Here is a 22,181-nt window from a genome sequence, read left to right on the forward strand (position 1 = left end):
AACAAACAATTTAGTACTAAATGCTAAAAAAACAAAATGCATTAAGTTCACTTTGCCTAATGTAAAAAACCTAGGTCCTAATGTTATCCTTAACAACGAAGTTCTTCAAACCGTTGCATCTACCGTGTTTCTGGGTATAACAGTTGATACAAAACTTCAGTGGGGTTCACATATTTCTAGCCTCGCGGGAAGGCTTAGTTCTGCTGCCTATGCCGTCAGAAAAGTCAGGCAGTTCACTGACGTCGACACTGCGCGATTAGTGTATTTCAGCTATTTTCACTGCGTCATGTCCTACGGTATTCTATTGTGGGGCAAAGCCGCTGATATACAGAACATATTTATTATCCAAAAACGTGCTATTCGTGCAATATACAAGTTAGGTACCAGAACTTCCCTCAGAGAGTTGTTTAAAGAGATTGGTATTCTCACTGTGGCATCACAGTTCATCTTTGCCAACATTCTGTATATTAGACAGAACCTACATTTATATACCAAGAAAAGTGAAGTCCATAGCATTAATACTAGAAATAAGCATAAACTGTGTGTACCCTATCACCGGCTTCATAAAGTGCATGACTCATTTCTGGGTTTAGGTATTCGTTTTTATAATAAGCTCCCTCTGCCCTTACTAGAACTGCCGTTTAATAAATTCAAAGTACAAATTAAGGCTGTTCTTATAAAAGGCATACTACACCATCAATGATTATTTGAATGATAAAAATAGTTGGTCGCCATGATGAACGCAAGACAGCTATATTATTTGGATAATTTTAATTTCTCCCATTTAATCTCTTTGACTCAATGACATTTATTTTGTTTTTATTTATTATTATTTTTTTAATGTTTTTACATTATTGACAAGATACATTCTTTGTATTAATTCTTTGTTTTGGATTTTAGTAAATAAGGACCACTACTTCGCGAGAACTGATAATTTGATCTTGATATTGAGTTGTGTAGCAGTGAGTACGTCATGCTCCCTTAGACGGCACTGCTTGCGGTAGCGTCGGCGGACGGTTGCCTCCCTCCCTCAAAATGCGCGAGGGGGCGATGGCTGATCCTCGCGTTATGCTCGTGAACGGGTGCTGCTTGTGGTGCCAGGTCGTCTTACTGACTATATATTAGTTTTTTTTTTTAATTTTGTAAACTCATTTTATTTTGCTTATGTTCTGGCTGAGCGGTCTAATTTACTAATTTACTAGTTTACAAAAGAATAGCACATGTAGGTGGGCACTCCCTTAAATCCTATTCAGTGTAAATAATTAGAGGCTATAATTTTATTTTCATCAAACTTATTAAATGCTTGAGTTAGTTAAGGTATGTAGGGTGAGTGCTAGCTAGCATGTGGTGTATAAATAATTTTTACTGTAATTTTGTGTCAATATTGCATATTGTCCTCTATTGTGGAATACAAATTACATTGTATACAAATGTACATATCAAACATTGTTTAAGGTTCTTCTAACCTACAGACAGACATGTGTTGCTGGGGAGTTTGTTGCGCCACTTCTTCTTCCCAGCAAAAACACATAGGAAGTGGTGAAGGGTGGGCGTTTTGGGGGCTGTCTATTGTTAATTCCTGACGTTCAAAAAGTGCTGTCTTGCAGCCAAGTTTGAATAAACGATTTTTGATTTTTGATTTTTTGATTTTGCAAATTATTTTTTGCTCATTTTCATTCGCGCTTTCATTAGAGCAGCAACCCCACGAGCCTTTCATTGAGGACATTTTTAAAACGGTCTTTCACAGTAATTATTTTCAATAAAAAATATATAATTAATAATATGACTTAGTGCACACGAACAAAGTCCCAGTGCAGAAATCGCACGCTAATCAATGCCCACAGTGAGTGAGCGTAGCTGTATGTCGCGACCAAAAGGTCGTAAGCGCCGTGTAATGAGTGTCGCTTACGCGTTTATATCGTGCGTTCCAATATAATTTGTGACGGGTGGGTAGGCGATTAGAATATTGCTTAATCAATACTCAAATTGATTGTTCCAGGCCTTATTTATCACTTTAGATCACAGTATTGTCCAGTCACTAATTTAGTTTGTGTCCAATGTCACTTTTCACTGTCATTTGCGTTTAAAATTTCACTATTAACACCAAAATAATTTATTTCTTAGGAGCGTTGTAACTACGTGACTATATCTGTTACCTCCGAAAAACGTAGGATGTAGGAAAAAATTGCTTATACTTTTATTATTGCTCAACTGCACAACACTGCATGATTTTTTTTTCAGTACTCGAATTTTATTTACTTCACTATGATTTTTTAAAATGGAACATTAAGAGCCGATTTTCCAATGGCCAGATAAATTTTATCCCAAGAATATGTTTCAGGTTTTGGCAGCTTATGTACAGAAAATGTATCAATTTGACATTTTTATTCCTTTGATAGAAGATAACTAATGGTTGAAAAATCGGCCCTTGAATAACTGGCAATTTATCTGGATTCATATATAAATAAAAAATATAATTGTAAATATTAACTAAATGCATTTAATAATCTAATCATACTGGTATATACAAATAACATAACACTACTCATCATCGGACGAAGAGTCGCTGTCACTATCTGAACTCGAAGATGTTCTTTCTGAATCTTGAATCACTGGAGCACCGGTTTTTGCTCTGCAAATAAATCAGTTAATTATAACTCACAGTTAGGGTTCTTTTTTTGTTTTTGGGGGCACGGGGAGGGGGTGAGGTTTCCATTTGTACGTTTAATAGAATATCGGGTTTTCATCGAAGTAACAAAAGAAAAAAAAACAGTCTGTGGTATCTACAACGTAGGTAAAACATACGAGCAAAATAGCCCATGTGTGTCTTTTCTTGGGACCGCCCGATTATTTTACTTTTCTTGAGTTTAGAAAAAAAAATTAAAATGTTACAGAAAAGTCATTCATATTGTTTGTCCTAGCTAGAGCAAGGAGCGTCGTTTATTTATGACATAAAATACAGGTAGGTATTAAAAATACTACATAAATAACCAACAAAATGCTTACCATTTGTAAGGAAGTAGGGGATGGGGAGGGGAAGGTTTTGAACGTTGGAGCGCCCTGGATAGTATAGTTTAAAATAAATTCCAGTAAAATTGGATCTTCGTTCATGAGTTCTACTTTACATAATATTAGGATAGTAGATAGGGGGAGGTATAAAATAAATAATCTTTAAAACCAATATATGTATGAAAACATTAAAAAAATGCAGGTGATATCATCCTCCTTAATAAATAATGCATTTAAGCAATAATGAGTACGCATAAACAAATGTACGAACGCCATTCTTTTATACTTTTTATAACCTGATGGAAAGATGGAGTTTTCAGGTTTTTTCCCAATTTCTATTTCAGAAGTATATTGTCCAAATGCCCACCCTGTATAAAAACTATGTATCATTTGATCTTTCCCTATTTTCAAGTACGTATTTATAGGTTAGAATTAGTAGGTAGGTACGCAGGAATCTTCAAACTAAAATCAGCAGATTAAAAAAAAGAACGTCACACACAGCACATTTTCTTACAAAGCAAATAGGTACACTTACAAATTATAAGCTTCTGCGACGGCCAAAGCCGCGGGATGCAAGTTGCCAACCAAAGTGGAGTGTTCCTGAGTGAGCAAGGTCTGCACTTCTTGTTCGGGCCGGTTGAGCATCGTGCCTAACACTTGCACACTGGCAGTCATGGCTTCCTCGAAACCGCATTCAGCTAAGTATGTTACGGCTGCCTGTTGATTAAAAATAAAAATAGGTCTTAAGAAATGCGAGTAGTTTTACCAATGACAAAAAAACTTCAAAATATTTAGCGAATAGAAAAAACGCCACCATTAGCACCGAATAGCAGCGGTTTTCGGATCATCAACCTGATCACGATTTTTGATCAAAAGTCAGTTATTTTCTTCAAAATATGGTTTGTTAAGAGTGGGTTTAATTACTCAGCTTTGTAGGTCAGAATTCATCGCGTTTTAGACATAATGTGTTAAGTACCCATTGCTTCTACGCATTGAAACACCTTCATTTCATATTTCTTATTTTTTACCTACCTTTACGAATTACAAATTTAGCTTACCGCAGCAACACCAGGTAAGCCAACACTGGCCGCTTTCTTCGCAACATCAGCGATTGCCTGCGGTCGTTCGGGAACGCCGGCCGCCTCCTCACGACGCAAGCGATCTAACGCTTCTTCTATGTTCTTCCAGTGTGGATCCGCCTTGTCTTTGGTGTCCGAACACATTTCTATTATGTTGCATATTGCTGTAGCTGATAATCTGGGAAAATGAGTAAGTATGATAATATGCTAAATAATCGTCTCGAAAAAGTATGTTGATGGTTTTCCCAATTCAAGATGCAATGCTTACTTGACCATTTTCAAAAACGAAGTTCAATTTCTTTGGTTGCAGAATATGGCCACCCATATTCTTGCGAACGAGATGTGATAAATAATAAAAGAAATATCGCCATAGTCAGCCTTAAGCCATGGAAATGTAAAATTTGTGTTAGGTATCACTTGATTATAGAATTTAATTAACCATCATTATGTATCACGTAGACATGCCAAGAAAATTGAAAAGGTTTGATAATAATTGTGTACTACATATTACGTTTACCACACACGCAATATGAATTCAAATTATGTACCATCGGTATATAACAATCAACTATCCTTGCAGTAGAGTAGCTTGATACTCACTTTTGTACAGGCGATCTGATGTTCTTAGCCTCCTGTTCCTCAGGCGGCACCTGGCCGAAGCTCAGCATGTCGGCCGCAGCCGCGCGCATTTTACTTTTTACTTCTTCATCTGAGAAACGAATAGATAAACTTGTGTAAGTTACGATGGAAGCTATACATATTAATGACAGAATAGTTTAATTATAAAATTAAATTCAAATCATTTATTTCAGGAAATTATTCCCATATTACACCAATATTATACCAATTAAAGAAAATAAATAAAATGACACATAAGTCACAGACAAATAAAGACATTAATTAATCTACTAAATCATTCTGCAAATTCATTTTTATTATATTCCCTAGTATTAATTTGAAATTATATGTAAGTTTGGATGAAGCTCTTAAACACACTTCAAATATAGATTAAATCCAGAACTCTCATTCAAAAGGCATATAAGTATCCTTACCTTGTCCATGGTAAGTGTTACACATAGCTTCCAATAGTTTTTCGACCAATTTAGCTCGTTTTCCATGACCGAATACGACGAGCTGTGACCACGCCTGAGCGAGACGGTCGCCGGCACCGCCTACTTCCAGGGTTTTTATTATCTACGAACAGAAGAAAAATATGGTGAAAATAGTGTTCATTTACTGATATTGACAATAAAAAAATATGTCAGGATGTTGTTACTGAAACCTGTTCCTTGTTAAACATTAGTCAATACGTAATAAAGTTAAAATAAAATTTATTCTAACAGTTGCACAACGAAATGTGTGAAGCTTTAGAGCCCTCGCACATTACGGCCACCAGTCGCCGCCACTAAACGCGACCACCAGTAGTTCGGCTAGACCACTACACGCCGCCACCAGTGGCAGCCACTAGTGGCCGCATCAAGCCACCAGTGGCTGCCACTTGCGTCAGACACTAGCTGCAAGTATCTCGACAGAGGTAGACGTGTGTTGCCCAAGAATGGACGCACTCTTGATTTCGCTATTGTTGCTTATTATTCTAAAACGTAGAAAACGGCGCCGAATTCAGAACCATCGACGACCAATTCATCGGCGTCACTGGGTACATCCAATTCTGACATCACGCAATAAAAATGGACAGCACAAATTGCTGTTCGAAGAGTTAAAATGTTATCCAGATAAGTTCTTCAAGTATTTTAGAATGAGCGTGAACTCATTCAATGAATTACTTAGCGTTTTGCACGATGACCTCAAACATCAAGATACACGCATGAGAAAAGCATCTCTCCAACAGAAAGGCTGGCTATAACTTTAAGGTAAGTATCATTCATTCGTATCATTTTGCTTCTATTAGTTTGCGACTCACGTGGATTCTAGAACGTAAAACAAACAATTAAAAAAGCCAAATTGAAATAGAAATTATTTATTAATGAGAATTGAAAAATCGCAAACTAAATCAAGTTACATATCGCAGATATACAGTTTTTATAACAAATACACATTTACTTTTACATAGTCAGTTGTCAAAAAGATGTTCATTTATATCATCTGACAAAACAGAATTCATAGTATTATCAGATGCAGATGGCGAGCTAACGGAAAAGTCATGCTCAAAATTTGATTGATATCCCATAGAAGGTGGACGCGAAGCCGATTGATATCCCAAAGCAGATGGACGCGGAGTCGGTTGATAACCCGAAGTAGATGGTTGCATAGTATGGTATGAGCGTGGTTCCTGAAATGATGATGTGAAATATCCATGTTGTTGATTCTGTGATGTTCGCATATACTGTTTATATTTTTTTAGTACCATCAATACATCGGTTTGAGCATCCAATTTAAATTCATTGGGTATTTGTTTAAAGTGCGGGACCAAGGACAAAGCAAAGTTATGGTCAGCGTCTTCTTCATGCTTGTTAGAATGACGAGATTGTAATTGTTCTGAAATACTAACAAGTATATCAGTTTCTGCTTGAATGTCTTCATTATTTGTCTTGTTCTTTTTGGCCTTTTCTCTCAGTCGCATCGTGTACCTCGTTCGGTAATGGGCTGGGATCACGTCGTGTGTCAGCCAAGTTTTTTAAAAAAGATAGTTGTTGATAATATATATACGGCTTGCGACTCGATGATGCAGATCCACTTTTAACGCTCATTTGTTTAGAGTGTTCTCTTTTGAAACAGTCACGAAGGCTTTTCCATTTTCGCTGCAACTGGGATGCTGAAACATAAAAATAACATAATCAAAGGTTTCTAATCTGTTCTTTTTGTTGCAGGTACCTTGCTACTGGTTGTTCATTTGGTGATTTTGAATTAGTATATCGATGTGGTGCGTCAACTGCGAGATTGATTGTAAAAGAAACATGTAAATTGATCTATGCATCACTTCAAGATATCTGCGTACCACAACCAACTGAAGAGATGTGGAGTAAAATAGCTAAGGGTTTGAAGAATATGCTAACTTTCCAAATTGCTGTGGTGCAATTGATGGAAAACATATAAGGATTATTAAGCCTCAAGATAGCGGATCCTTATATTATAATTATAAACACTATTTTTCCATCGTACTTCTAGCTATCTGTGACGTGAATTATAAGTTCACATTTATTGATGTCGGCTCTTATGGGAAAGCTTCAGATTCGACTATCTACAAAGAATCGAAATTATTCAAAAAATTGGAAGACCAATCCCTGAATTTACCTGCACCAAAAGCAATTTCTAGTAGTTCTGGTCCTGTAAACTACTGTTTTGTTGGTGATGAAGCTTTTGGTCTTGCAGAACACATGTTGAGACCTTATTCAGGAAAACACTTGAATATTGAAAAAAGAATTTTCAACTATAGGCTTTCTCGAGCCAGGCGTCATATCGAGTGTGCCTTTGGGATATTAGTGAATAAGTGGAGAATACTACATCGACCATTGAATGTGTCAATAGATTTCGCCGAAGACATCGTGAAGGCCTGTTGTATACTACACAACTTTGTTCGTCAGAGAGATGGATTTAATTTCCATCATACATTGACTGTACCAGGACTTCACGATATCGATAACGCCCACGTGCAATCTCGTCGTTCATTAAACACCAGAGATATATTGAAAGATTATTTTATTAGCAACGAGGGAGCTGTACCTTGGCAAAATAATAAAATATAATAAATATATAATAATAATGTAAAATAAAATTGTCCAAAACTTACCTGCTTTGTTTTTTTCCGCTACATTTTTTTCACTAAAATTTGGAATAAATTTTAGGCACAATTCCTCCCAAGCTTCAGTTTTCTTACCCCTGTCGCTATACAAATCTGACTTTAAATCCCAAATAGCGGGTCGCTCTTCGACATCGGAAATAAAAGCGTCTACATCAAAATGAGGAATCGGATCCGTGGACATCATGCACGTGCATTCAGTACGCAGCTTACAACAAGACTAGACCCGGGAGACGGGATTGGGGAGCGGCGCGCAGGGGTGGGAAGAAGCCGGCAACTGTGGCCGTGTATGCGCACGAGTCGAACGACAAAACGCAGCCACAAGTAGCGAGCGCGCTCGACTCTCGCAGCTTGTGGCTCGGACGCGGCCACTCAAGCGCTCAGTGTGCGCCGATTCTATATAAAATGTATGAAGAAACGCGTCCGCAGGTTGTGGCGGCCACTAGTGGCTGAAGCGTGGCCGCCACTAAGTGGCCAGTGTGCGGGGGCTCTTAATGATACATATTTTATGTTAAATTATCCAATTAATTGACTTCATAAATGAACAATAAACTACATATTTAATCTAGGTATACAAAAAAGTTTACTCCGCATATTTATAATTACGCAACTCGTCAACTCACAATTTTATTATTCTCATTGTCTCCGGTATGAATTATTCCAAACAAAAATAAATACTTTTTTAGTTTACTCGGATAGGGAGCCGCTATTTCGCCGCGTGCCTCAACTGTCAGGATGGCCGAGCGGTCTAAGGCGCCAGACTCAAGGTTCCCTTGCTCACTGAACGTGAGTGCGAGTTGTTCTGGTCCTCTCTGAGGGCGTGGGTTCGAATCCCACTTCTGACAATATCTTTTTGCTGTTTTTACAACATTTTTATCTCAGGATTATTTAATTACCCTACAGTTAATATAATTACAATTTGCGAGTCGAATAGTAACACAAAGTTTAGCCATATTATAATTTTAACATACCTCTTCCATTACTGATGGTTCCGGCACATAAACGTTAGGTACCAATGTGTCTAGGAGTTCAAGGGTTTTTTCGAAAGGTGCATGCCTGTGATACAAAACAAAAAAGTATAAAAAAATTAATATTATAAACTATAAATATGAGATAATATATGATTGTATTTGACATTACCTGCAAGCAACTGTAATATAGTGCCTATAGTAAATACTCTCTTTGTACGCGTCTCCAACTAATTTGTAGTTGTCTCCTTTCATAAGCAGCGCGTGTAATCTTTCAGCCATTGTAATGTTCTGAAAGAAATTTTTGACAAGGTTTCATAATACTATATATTTTTGCCTTGTATCACACATAAATCCCAGTGTTTTAAACGTTATAAATGTGTCTGATAATCTAAATAGCATACAGAAATAGTCTCGTTTTTTACCAATGAAATATTATATTTTTTGAAGTTTTTTTTTCTTATTGTATGTATATTTATATGTATATTTTTACATACCTGTAGATGATCACTGCACACACCCATTGCAGTTATAAAGAAATTAGTATCAGCTGGTTCTTTGGCTTCCAAATTTTCCCTTTGTTCTAGCTCATTTATTATCGTCGACAGAATATCAAAACGGGGCCCTCCTGCAATTATGTATTTATTTTTGAAAATATATGTATTTCCACTGGATAATAAAACTGGTGGTAAATAAAAAACTATTGATGACATATTATTATGTAGACACTAGCTTCCACTTGCGTCCGGAGGCAACATACTTCCCGCACATTGATAAAAAGTACCCTTTGCTTTCATCTGATATACTACATATTTAAGCTACATTACTACCAAGTTTCATCATGATATTAATTAGTTAGCTACAAAAAAGTGGAATCAGTATCTGTGAAGACTGAAATCTGAAACATTGATTTAAAAATTTTAATAATTTTTATTGGTATTTAACCAATAAAAATTGTACTTACTTTCTTTACAAAAAACGCAAAGGAGGTAGTAATATGCAGCGAGTCCGGGCTGTATACCCACTTGCCTAAACTCGGCGACTATTTGCAGCGCCATCTGTTGTAGGATTTTGCCGCCACCCCACGCGGATAACGAGCGTAAGCATGACGATAGAGTCTCGTCATTTGGTGCTATACCCTGGAAAAATATAATGAAAAATTTGATGTAAAATATAATATCTTTACTAATATTATGAAGCTGAAGAGTTTGTTTTTTGAATGCACTATTCTCAAGAACTACTGGACTGAATGAAAAAATATTTCAGTGTTGGACAGCATGTTTATCGAGGAAGGCCACTTTTTGACCGGGTTCGCGAAGAATGAGAGAAAGATGAAAAACATAGAATTAAACTTACCTGTTCATTCATTTGTACCAATATCGAGCGAAGAGCTTCAATGCGCAAGGTGGTACCTTCTCTCAGGAATCCCACACAACCCAACAGAGCATTAAATACAGCAGTTGATAGTGGAATACCCTTTTCTATAGCCTCTTGTGTTAACGCGTGAGCTCTTTCTGCCTGAAATGTAAATGACAAAACATATGTAGTCAGACCTTTTTAGTGGGGGTTTTACCATTTAATTATAACAATAACCAATCCATTTTCAGTTGTCAATCCGCTGATTTGATCAATGGTTGGCAATTTCGCGACTACTTTAGGTATGATTTTTGTTATAGTTAAATGGTGCTTCTCCCTGTATGTTAGACTTCTCAATTTGTAGTCTCAATTTAAATGGGAACTATATTTTTTGTCACCAAAATTTATATTTGTCATCAAGTTGTATCACCTAATAAATAGATCTATCGCCACGAAATATTTTCGTTCTCAGATAAACAAAGAGTGTTCCCAGGTATGAATTATCAAATTATTGTTAATATTAGGGGTTAAAGTATGAAATTGCCGTTTTATTCTAGTAGGTTTTTGAATTGCCATAGAGTCTTCATGGTTTGAGGTTTTCGAATGGAACTTTTTTCACGTGGTTTCTGTGATGTTCTTCTTTTAAAAAATGTGAAACATTTGATTATCGATGTTCAATTGTTTTTGTTATTCAACTTAAACAAGAAAGATGGATACTGCGAAAATTTGAGTAATTTTTGAATATGAGATGACGCGGAAGTAAACGGCAGAAACAGCCCGCAATATCAATGCTGCATTTGAAGAGGTGTCTGCTAAAGAACGCGCCGTGCGATTTTGGATTAAACGCTTTCGTGGTGGAAACTTCGACTTGAAGAACGAGCCATGAGAAAGACCGCCTGACAGGTGATTAACGAGAAATTAAGAGAGACGGTGAACGCCGATCCTAGTCAAACTACCCAGATACCCAGCCGAACACCGAATAATGTTGAAAAAATTAGCAGTAAAACAGCCACGACTCATGAATCGACCTTCACCGCTATTGCTCCATGACAACGCGAGGCCTCATACAGCAAAATAAACCGTTTTAACTCTTCAGGAACTGCAGTTGGAAACTATTCGTCTTCCTCCATATTCGCCAGACCTTGCTCTAACGGACGACCATTTTTTTTTGTGATTTGGACAATTATCTACGTCACAAGAAGTTTCTTCCCAGGAGGCAGAACAAAATTCTTTCACACTGTTTGTGCAGTCTAGATCCTCAGAGTTCTATCGTAAAGGCATAAATGACCTTCTTATTAGATGACCGCAATGTATAGATAATAATGGCAACTATTTTGATTAAATAAGTTTGTTAAAAATTAAAAAAAAATACAATTTAGGTTTTCAGTACAAATCGGCAATTTCATACTTTAACCCCTATTATAATGTGTAAAATATGAGATGGATTACCAATAAAATTGTAGTGCATTACATGAATATAAACTTCGTTCTTATAATAATAGTTTTATTACTTAAATAATAGCTTGGTGCTCAAAATGGTAGATCTGTCACCAAATAAATCGATTAATCGATCCCTGACTGCGACTCCTTTTTATTTGTTATTTTGTCACCAATACAGTAGTTACATTTTATTTCGTTCAGTTATTAAAATAATGTATTCGTTACCAACTTAATACATCAGTTTATAATTTTAATGAAAAAATGTTCAAAGGGAAGAGGAAGGGAAGGGAGACAAAGGACAATGGGCACAAATATATGGGACCTGGTATACCCCACCAATAGGAATGTCATATATATCATTGGATAGGCCTTTTTATGTAGAACAATATTTACTATGACAGCTTTGCTGAAATGTTTGTCCGTTCTGAGATATAGATCAAAAACTGTGCAAAAGTTAGAACTAAGTAATCTATTGATACCTCAAGTTTTTAAAGGAAAATCTAAGTACTAATAACTTTAAGTCTTGTAAGTACTACTGTGCCCGTTAGGATCCATAATTGTTACTATCATGTAGCATTTCAACCTTTTATTGTACCAACTGGATGTTGGGCGTAGTGAGAAACCGCACCAATAGGAAAGTCATATATATCATTGGATAGGTCTTTTTAACTGGAACAGCATTTACTATGACAGCTTTGTTCTATTGTTTGTCCGTTCTGAGATATAGATAACAAACAATCTTAAAACTGATGCTAATCAATACTGTAATCTGATTTTCTTTCATACAAGACTTACACTTAGTAGTTCTTAGATTTTCCTTTAAAAACTTGAGTTATCAATAGATTACTTAGTTCTAACTTTTGCACAGTTTTTTTTTTTGATGATGACCACCCTACATTTTTAGATCTTCATGAAATTTTATAGTGATATAATATATGATTTATTGGTGATCTCTTTAAATTTGTTTGCTTAAATACTATTAGGACAAACCTATTATAATACATACAAAACCATTTTTTTGGTACTTGACCCGATATCTCCAAGATTTTCGGTAATTTATTGTGGAATTGATTTTATATTGTTTGGTGACTACATTTGGTGACAAATCTACTATTTTGAGGGCAAACCCTATTATTTAAGAAACACAAAATGAATTAAATTGGTGACAGCTTAAATCATACCCAATTTAAATTGCATTTGTCCTGAAGGTGTGTTGTGTATATGGGGCATATTCCTCTCAACTAGGCATAGGGCATAAAATGTATGGTTCTATGTAGGAAGATAAGTGTTGCTGGAGAGTTTCTTCTGCTACATTTCGCCAGTAAAAAACAAGGAAAGCAGTGAAGTATGCATGTTTTGTCAGTTACATTTGCTTAAACGATTTGGAGTTTGATTTATTAAAAGATATTGTAGTCTAGTTCTAAGTTACCTGAAAGTATTTTGCCATGCCTTGAATCATGGCGCAATAAGCTTCAGGCTTCTTTGGGTCCATTGATTCGAAAATCTGATCGGCTAGTCCACCAACCCTTAAAATTGTAACAAAAAAATATTATTGAGAAATTTTTCAACTTCTTTAATATTTATTATTATGAAAATATGATTTATTATTTAAAAAAAAAACAACAAGAAAAGTTGCTATGTTAGCACCAAACAGGGGGCCTAATTTCTTGAAAAAGAAAACTAAATACATACCTCCAAGTAGCAGCCTGTTTATCCCTAATATTAGCAGCAAACCATCTCTCTTCAAGCCACTCCATCGAGTCCGGTTCCCTTTCATTGTAGAAGCACAACAGTTGAAGGAATTCCAGTTTCATTTCCTCACTAACTGATGTGGTGCCTCCAAGCAGTTTGAATATTGTTATTGAGTCATCTATCAGGGCATTCTGTATAGTGTACTTTAAGTCTTCCTCTGTTACCTAGAAGATAATTTATGATTTTCATATATTGTTATTTGCAGTTATAAAAGTAGTTTCTATTTACCAACAATGCCTTTTTTATGGTTTTTATTTAATTAGATAGGGGCATGGTTCCAAATCTTGTCTAGGTCCCTTTGATATACAGGGAATTGATTTCTACTATGTAAAAGCAGTGGTATAAATACACTACTTACTTTGCTAGCATCATTGTAAATGGGTTTTGGTGAGAATGCCTCAATCTTAGGGTCAGCGTTGAAGTATGGTGTTTTCATTTTGGTTGGTGGGTCCCACTCCCTAGTGGTGAATAGATCTGCATGTTCGTCACGGATCCACGCAGCCGCCTTACGACCAGCCTCGGCTGACAATGCATACGCTCGTTTGCGGAAGTTTGACAGCGGTATTAAGTAGGGATCATCGTGATATCTGGAAATGTTTATGTGACATTTGTTGTATGAAATAAATAATGCTAAAAAGTGTATAAGTAATGGAAAGTTAGAAAGACATTCTGATATAAGAAACTAAACTGCTAACTAACTTTGAATTATTCCACTCTGCCATTTTTTTATTATTTATTGTGTTAGTGTTAGAAATGAATGGATTACTTGTAATGTGCGGCTGTTGGATCAGTCCCGACGGTAGCTGCGAGAGCCTGTAGGATGTCGGTCGGCCCTCTCGGTTTGCGCGGAGGAGGAGAGATACCATCACTAGATTTACCGCTCTGAGGAAGCTTCTGTCCTTCCAGAGTGGCCAATGAACGACAAAGGCAAGCTAGCCTTGTCCATTGTCTGCAAATAAATAGGTTTTATGTAATAAATATAACTTTTTATTAGCGATAGCTAACCTCAAACAGTGGAGTACTTACCTCTGAACAACAATGTTCGAATACATTGCTCACTGAATTAAGTTAATTTCTAATTTGTCTCTGTGGTTTAAAAACACAGACTGAGTTACTAAAAAGGTTTTTAAGAACAGTATTTATCACTATTCACACAACATAACCTAAATCTTAGACGTCAAACTACGACAGACAATGTCAGTTTTTGTTTTGACATTTAAAAGTATCTTCTTGCCATTTTCCAATTCTATAGTTGCAGTTGCCATTGCCAATATTTGCTTTTAAAGCTGTTTTCCGCGGGAGATATTTTCAAGAGACTTTTCCACACAACTGTAAATTAAGTAGTAGTTCCAGAAAAGAGCTATCTTGTGTTTTTATCATAACTCATTAATTATTATACTGAAACCTTTTAATACTGGAAGTTTAACAGACAGAAACATAGGTATAATACCTACCTGGCGTTACTTTGTGGAAATCCATGACATTAAATTAAATGAAAGGAAAAATATTTATGTTTTAATTTCGCTAGACAATCAACAAATTGTCTTAATATATAGCTACTTAATTACTTTCGTATGCTTAAGGTACCATAAAACATGCTTAGGTCAGTTACAAAATAAAAATACATAAGTAAATGTTTAAAATTAAAATTCAAATGCATTCATTAAATTTTTATTAAAATTACAATAAAAGTAAGCAACTGATCAAATACATCAACAACAGCAAAGAAAATTGCGTGATATTTACTACAGAGGCTCCATTAATTTCTACGTTTAGAGGTATATTTATGCAAGAAAAGTCAGTACTATTAACACATCGTCCTGCAAGCGGATTAAAAAGCATATCTGTTGGGCATCCAACTAGTCTAGCAGTGCCTAGGCCAGTTAATCCATTCACACAAGCTACAAAAGACGAGCAATCCGTACTTCCTGGGACGGGAAACATTCCAACTCCAACACTACTACAGTTGAAGTTTGAATAACATTTGTAGTTAGTTGAATTGGTACATTGTTGTTCCATGTGACTGTATAAAGATCCCATAGGGCACACAAGCTTGTATTGTGTGAAGTTTGTGAGACCGCCCATGAGACACATTGTGTAGCCTCGACAGTCGTCATTTTCGTCGTTCACGAACCTTCCTCGAGCGGTACATTCAGATGCCTGGCTTACCCCGTGACTTAATCCCTGCAATAAGAAATGATGCCACTTATCAGTAATTAAATTAGGTACCTGTTATCTAGAGTTAAGACTTTAACATCTTTGCAGAGGAAGATAACAAGTATGATTATGAGTTGTGATGAAGGTTGTGCACCCTTTTGCCTACACTATCAAAAAACATAGGCTTATGATACTAATTTATTTCAGCTTGATTAACGCTCAACACAGTAAACCAATTGCCAATTGATATGGCCAATTAGGTTCGTTAATGAGACATCATCATTTAAGATTGATTCAAAGGAAATAAGGTTTGGGCACTTAAAGATATCTAAATGCAAAGTTCAGTAGTACCTATAGCAATACCTAAATCAATATTACCAAAATCCAATTAAGTGTTTAGCCTCAAGCAGGGTAAGTAGGCACAGAAAGAATAATAAATTATGATAGGGCTTTACTACTGATAACCGTTAAACTGTTTTATCTTGCTGTAAGTCTTCCATGCTGTATAAATAAATAAAATATAAGTCTTAGGTACTTACAAAGAAAATTAAAACAATAAAACAGTATTTCGATTCCATGTTGCAAAGGTCAAAACACCAATGGATACAATTTATATAAGTGAGCAATAAAATGTCTAGTTTTCTTGCAACTGTTGTATTATTCACGACTGTTCTGTTGTCTGGTGTACTCTGTTTTATGGGTGCTCTGCCAGATAGTTGTGGAAACTAAAGTAGTCGTTACCTCCTGTAGCCGTGAATAGGGGTGAGAATTTCTGTTATCGATAGAATGTTACAGAAGCCAAATTAATGTATGAGGTTGAAATGTGTTCTGTAAAATTGTGTTTGATAGAATCGTCTATGTTAAAATATAGGATGAATTTAAATTAGGCGGAGCGCATCAAAAACTATCGCTCATTCCGGGATCCTATGTGTTCTTTGTGGCAAGAAGGGGTGTCAAAGCACAGAGAACCTAAGTAGATTGTCATTAATATTATGAAAAAAACAATCTTACTATACTCCTCTGTAATTATTTAATGTAAATAGGTAAGTTTTGATTGATGCTTAGATTAAGTTGAGTAGGTATTATTTCTGCAAATAGAATTTTATTTCTGCAATATAAACCATAGATACCTATTTAATAAATATAGAGTATTTTATAGTGTCAGTTATCGATCTCTACAGTGCACCTCTATGTTGTTATGAGATAAAAACGATAGCATTGTTTGATTTCAACTCTCAGTTATCAAGATGGTTATTAAACTTGTTGGCACAAAGATGTCCTCTCATTTAATAGCAGGCGTTAGTTTGATAATTCGGTGAAAAATTATGACAAACAAGTTAGGAATGTTATTTGGCGTAAGTCGGTAGGCATCGTTTCCGGAATAGATATTTGAATGCTAAATAAAAATAATTGAAATATCTTTAATAATAAATAGGTACATCGGGATGCTATCACAAACAAATGCACTTACCTACATTTCGAAAGTACTCACTTTAAAGGGGACGAGGGTTTAGAGACTGGAGCACTAACAGCTTCTTGCTTCAAAACTAAGGGCACTTCTGTTGTAACGTCGAGTCTCTTGAAAGATAATATCCAAGCGAGAGGTGAAAGACTAATCTATGGAAAAACTCGTCCGTGATAGCGAAATATGCGATGGTCATTGTTAGAACAAGGTAAAAATACCAAGACACAAAACTGGCGGTCTTCACTGTACAAATAACTTAAGAGAAGTGCATGTAAAGAAGGTGATAACTAAAACTCTTCTCAAGTTCAAGCCTTTGAATCTGTGCTAATCGTTAAACAAATATGGCTAACATTGACATGCTGGACAAATTGCTAGGCAATTTGGGTTAATTGGAGATAGGATTAATTGATCCTGAAGTGAAAAATTCAGGGTCGCTTACTAATAAGCATTTGTCCGGGGTTTCCTCATCCTTTTGGGTATGTACGTTCAGGCACACCTTAATAAACAGTAGCTAGTAACTATCTCTAAGGGATCCCGTTTATAATCATACTAAATAAGATTACCTAAATTGGATTAGGTGGCCGTTGCTATAAAATAAAGTTTTCAACAAACTATTTCGCAATTTTCGCTGTAAAAATGTTGAACTGATGATGAATTTAAATTGTAATTAAATCATCGGTAATATTTCTTCTAGTAAGTACGTCTACTAGAGTTAGACACATGCTGACCTAAATTAGGTCCAAGGAGTAGATAGCTGTAACTTCAATCATCACGCAATTGGAGAAAGAAGCTCTTGGTCCAGCGAGGTCACTTCTTGGAGTTTCAACGTAAATGCGGGATTAAGCACTAATAAACCAATTCAATGTTCATCAAATAGCTTTAGCTGTCTGTTATCTTGACGATTATGTTAATCTCATTTGACCTAATAACTTAACTAACAGTTAGGCATATAAAAGATGGCATTTGAACGAAAATTGCATTCACAAAACAATCATGAAGATCACTATTGCTTTTCTTGTGATTATTGTAAGTTGTTCCTATTTAGTTACATAATATTGATTGAATTAGTACTATTTTCTTATCTGATATAATTTGAGAGAGTTTTTGGGGTTTTGTGGAGACGACTTACGCACGAACTCGACTTAAGATGTGCTTGTCCCTTTCCAAATTAACTTGTCTGGAGTTTGGAACGGATTTAATTCAATAGTGCTATGATTGTTACGACCTCTCGGTCGCCAGGTACCTTTATCAATGAGCCATTATTCATTGAAAAATTACTTCTAACCGATTCCTCATTATTTTCTAGAGCCTGTGCTTCGCCTGGCAAGTCTACGCGACTGCCAACTGCACGGCAACGGGCCCTGGGCGTTACAGCGAGCCAACTGATACAGCCTGCAAGAACTACACCCTGTGTGTCTACATCAGTGCCAACAATACATACTTGGCATACAACTATGTGTGTCCCACGACTTCTCTCTTCAACCCTAACGCGGGACTCTGTACCAGTAATTATACTTGTACTACCGCAGCTGGGTAACTGTCGCAAAACCCTAGGATATTTGCCTTGTTAAAGCCATGTATTCACTGAGAAACAATTGTCTATAAACACTGTTTCAGAAACAATATCGACGTGTTTCTGAAACAAATAATTTTGTTTCAGAAACATATAATTGTGTTTCTGTGGACGATGTGGTCGGCAGAGTTTCCGAAACATTGTTGCTGTAAACATCTGCGTGATGTTTCAGAAACTGTGTATCTGAAATATTGTTTCCCAGTGAATACATGGCTTAAATAAAGTTTTTAGCTCTTGATGAGTTCATGTATTATTTTTTTAAACTAAGCAGTAATTTATGTTATGTAGTTTAAATTATGTTAGTAAAATTGTTACCATAGATACCTATATATTAAAATTAATGTTTTCCTGCACTCCCATCAATCAAGTAATGTTTCATGAACTTCTCAGGAATTAAAGTTGAGACGGCGGCATGTCTTGACGTTATGGTTTATTTCATCGCAATCCACCCACAAACTTTAACATTCATAATAAGTATTAGTAAAAATTAATGTAGCGTATAACTGTAAACTACAACTTAATAAACTTTTTAAAAACGATGTATTATTTCAATTATTTACCTACATTCCAAAGTTCCAGCACATATTACAATTATTTATGTTATTATTTATTCAAGTCAAGAATGCATAAGAAAAAATCTTCTAGTTTTATGATGGTCTAGGAACAATGCAATGGAAACATCGACCTAACCGACTAGATGTATGCCTTCCTAGCAACGCAAAATAAATATTTTGCTTTATACATAGCTATTTACGCAGAAGGTAACCAAAAGGCGGTCATAAAAAAAGATAAAGATGAAAAAAAGATAAAAGTCATTTATTCAAAGTAGGCTGAAAATCAGCATTTTTTGAAGGTCCACATTACAAAAGACAGCCCCGAAGTCCTTCGAAGACGAAGAATAAATTGGCTGGTGAAGTGATGATGACCATTTTTATTAATGGGAAACAGACATATCATATCATCAATACCCTTAAAGGAAGTAGATAGTTTCGGTTAGTAGTTCCATGTTTTAAGGTCTATCGAATATAAACGAGAGTGACTCCATCATTGATACTTGTTGGTATTTTCATGGTATTTTCCTATTCGTAAGAATGACGTTGATATCTAAACACGAATGAATGATCAACGAGTAATAAAGCTTATCTTTAGTGTGTTTAATTGTTGATGTAATGCAGATGGTGTTGTTGATAGTTGCAAACTTATGCTAAGCACTTTTTAGAGTTCCGTAGAGAATTTCCAATAACGATAAGTAACTATGGCATGTTTTGTATGTTTCCAAAACTGGTGTCAAATTGGAAAGGATTTTTTATCTGAATTGCAATAGGCAATGCAAGATAGCGTTAATCTTACCGATCAATATTTGGAAAAGGTTCCAGTACCTAAGACAACCAAGTGAGATTCAAAAACCCCACACAAACTCACATTTCAGCACTTCAGCGGGTGGCCATGTCAGTAAGGGGAAGAAGAAGGAAGAGACAGTATAACAAATTACCTATGCTTTAGCTATGCCAATTGATAAAAGTAGGTACAGCTCGGCAGTAACACCTAATGTTAACCAATATTTGACCACTACAGGAATTAATTTTCATGATAAATAAGATGTGATTTCTGTAGACAATTAAACTGCTGAAATAATTTTAGTGAAAAGACACCGAGCCTGTACAAATGCGTAGACGATGTGATGTGATCAACGTCATTCTATTATCTTATTCTATTGTTTCGTAGTATTTCGTCTAACACTGCCAATTTAATATTTTTGATATGGAACATCAAATGATTCAACAACGATCAATGATACAAGGAAATGAGGATGTTTGTAAGATATGGCATTTATAGTCTCAGAAATGAAATATTCAAGGTTTGCCATTTTGGCTGGTTTGCTTTGGGGTAAACGCACTTTTGATGATGATTTGGCTGTCCAAATAAAATTATACAATTATGGTAAGGTGCAATAAAGGAAGTGTAGGTGAGGTAGCGTAGGCATTTTGAAGTTTAATCAGAAAAATGTGGCAAGTAAATAAGTTTAGAACTTTAGTTCTTCGTGAAGAAGGAGTCCGGTTTAAGATCAACTGAAAAACCGGCAAAAAATTAAGGAGATCGAGGAAATGGATCAAATCTTCGAGTAACTACTTATTGGGTAGCTGTTACAAGACCAATGTGGCAGGAATTTTCTAATGGGAATCTTTCATTTGCATACAGGTGTGGTTTACCTTACTCAAGTAATGAAGGAGATAATCCAACAATTATGAGATCTGCAGATTACCGTAATCTTGCAATTTACGTATTCAAGTTTACAATACAACGCTTTGGTATATAACCAGAAAGGAGGCTCAAGTTTATTTACAACACAAAAAATGGCGAAACAGATCATTATTATAGTTCTTGTGAGTATCCATTTAATTTTTTAAGTGAAACTGTAATCGTGAAAATTTTACGCCTTATAAAATTTGATGATTCGCTAGCTTTGAAAATGGGCTCGACGTAAAGGCACCTAATGCTTTAAAACTTACTATTCTTATCCCAATGTTATTATCTAGATGCTGTCGGTCTGCGCATGGCAGGCGCACGCCGTCGTCAACTGCACGGCCACCGGCGCCGGTCGTCAAGCCGACCCCGACGACGCGACCTGCAAGAACTACACGCTCTGTGTCTACGTCAGCAGCACCAACAGCTACGTGTCCTACAACTACGTGTGCCCCACTACTTCACTCTTCAGCCCCACCCTCGCCCAGTGCACCTCCACATACACCTGTACTGCCAACACCACCAACACAACCACATCAGTCTGCACCGCCGACGGTTTTATCGCAGACCCCAACTCCTCAAACTGCTCCTCTTACATAGAATGTGTGAACATCAACGGAACTTATACCGAAACCACTTACACCTGCCCTGATACTACTTTCTACAATCCTAATACAACTCTCTGTGATGCTAGTTATAATTGTACGACTACTAGTACCTTCACGTGCACGGCTGCTGGTAGATTTGCCAATACTGATGATACAACGTGTCAGAGTTACTATTACTGCGTACTCCTGGCTAGTGGGGCCTACACGCAGTACAATTATACCTGCCCCAGTACTTCGTTGTTCAACCCCAATAGTGCGCAATGTACGGCAACTTATACTTGTACTAATTGACAGGACTACATCTTATTTCCCATAAATGTGCAATTTTTGTGGTAAACCTTAATATTGTTAATTATATTATTTTATTTTCTGACTAATATATTTCATGTGGTACTATTTTTGCCTTTTACTACTAAACTACCGTACAATAGAATCCTTAGCCACGTACTACTATCCTAGCGTACAATAGAATCTTTAGCCACGGAGTGAAAGAAGTTTTAAAACAATCCTTTGCGATTGTTAGGTGATGATCTCAATATTATATTTATTGATTACAGAATCTCATGTGATTGAATTTCATATATCGATTGTTGTATAATCCATTGTGATAAATAATAATAGTGATTTGTTTGTTTTATATTTTTTCTAGTTATAAAAAGGATGCGTACGATTAAACATGAGCTAGTTTACTATTAGCAATACTATGGTAGGGTGTGGTGATGATGGACCGAATCGTCATTCCTTTATTGGTAAGTATTTTTTTAATATTCATT

General features: G+C 35.9%; 2 protein-coding genes, 2 long non-coding RNA genes and 1 other non-coding gene across 5 annotated transcripts; 2 read left to right on the top strand and 3 right to left on the bottom strand.

The window, feature by feature from the left end:
- Window positions 1–2,477: 2,477 nt before the first annotated feature.
- LOC110371833 (small ribosomal subunit protein mS39) lies at window positions 2,478–14,571 on the bottom strand. Its single transcript, XM_064036562.1, has 15 exons — window positions 14,388–14,571; window positions 14,128–14,310; window positions 13,720–13,948; window positions 13,302–13,525; window positions 13,039–13,135; window positions 10,170–10,331; window positions 9,778–9,952; window positions 9,311–9,441; window positions 8,986–9,104; window positions 8,817–8,901; window positions 5,141–5,282; window positions 4,689–4,797; window positions 4,068–4,266; window positions 3,545–3,726; window positions 2,478–2,632 (listed from the first exon to the last, which is right to left on the bottom strand). The coding sequence occupies exons 1-15, from the start codon at window positions 14,411–14,413 to the stop codon at window positions 2,542–2,544; spliced, it is 2,154 nt and encodes a 717-aa protein (XP_063892632.1). The 5' UTR covers window positions 14,414–14,571; the 3' UTR covers window positions 2,478–2,541.
- Window positions 6,051–8,688, bottom strand: LOC126053670 (uncharacterized). The gene is made up of 2 exons (XR_010276866.1): window positions 7,837–8,688; window positions 6,051–6,861 (listed from the first exon to the last, which is right to left on the bottom strand). It is a non-coding gene; the product is annotated as an uncharacterized LOC126053670 (long non-coding RNA).
- Trnal-caa (transfer RNA leucine (anticodon CAA)) lies at window positions 8,575–8,690 on the top strand. Its single transcript has 2 exons — window positions 8,575–8,612; window positions 8,646–8,690. It is a non-coding gene; the product is annotated as a tRNA-Leu (tRNA).
- A 445-nt stretch (window positions 14,572–15,016) lies between the features above and the next one.
- On the bottom strand, window positions 15,017–16,282 carry LOC110371805 (uncharacterized). Its single transcript, XR_002429312.3, has 2 exons — window positions 16,058–16,282; window positions 15,017–15,545 (listed from the first exon to the last, which is right to left on the bottom strand). It is a non-coding gene; the product is annotated as an uncharacterized LOC110371805 (long non-coding RNA).
- A 4,575-nt stretch (window positions 16,283–20,857) lies between these two features.
- On the top strand, window positions 20,858–21,804 carry LOC110371810 (uncharacterized). The gene is made up of 2 exons (XM_064036502.1): window positions 20,858–20,940; window positions 21,094–21,804. The coding sequence occupies exons 1-2, from the start codon at window positions 20,911–20,913 to the stop codon at window positions 21,697–21,699; spliced, it is 636 nt and encodes a 211-aa protein (XP_063892572.1). The 5' UTR covers window positions 20,858–20,910; the 3' UTR covers window positions 21,700–21,804.
- The last annotated feature ends 377 nt before the right edge of the window (window positions 21,805–22,181 follow it).

Source organism: Helicoverpa armigera, chromosome 10 (assembly GCF_030705265.1).
Source record: "Helicoverpa armigera isolate CAAS_96S chromosome 10, ASM3070526v1, whole genome shotgun sequence".
In the NCBI taxonomy this organism is placed as follows: domain Eukaryota; kingdom Metazoa; phylum Arthropoda; class Insecta; order Lepidoptera; family Noctuidae; genus Helicoverpa; species Helicoverpa armigera.

What these genes read in the sequence shown, in the direction of transcription:
- LOC110371833 (XM_064036562.1), bottom strand. Translation starts at nt 14,413, where the DNA reads ATGTATTCGAACATTGTTGTTCAGAG. An exon ending in TGGTACAAATGAATGAACAG is followed by an intron (nt 9,953 to 10,169) that starts GTAAGTTTAATT and finishes ATATTTTTCCAG; the next exon opens with GGTATAGCACCAAATGACGA. An exon ending in TTGCGTTTTTTGTAAAGAAA is followed by an intron (nt 9,442 to 9,777) that starts GTAAGTACAATT and finishes ACATAATTGCAG; the next exon opens with GAGGGCCCCGTTTTGATATT.
- LOC110371810 (XM_064036502.1), top strand. Translation starts at nt 20,911, where the DNA reads ATGGCGAAACAGATCATTATTATAGTTCTT. An exon ending in AGATCATTATTATAGTTCTT is followed by an intron (nt 20,941 to 21,093) that starts GTGAGTATCCAT and finishes GTTATTATCTAG; the next exon opens with ATGCTGTCGGTCTGCGCATG.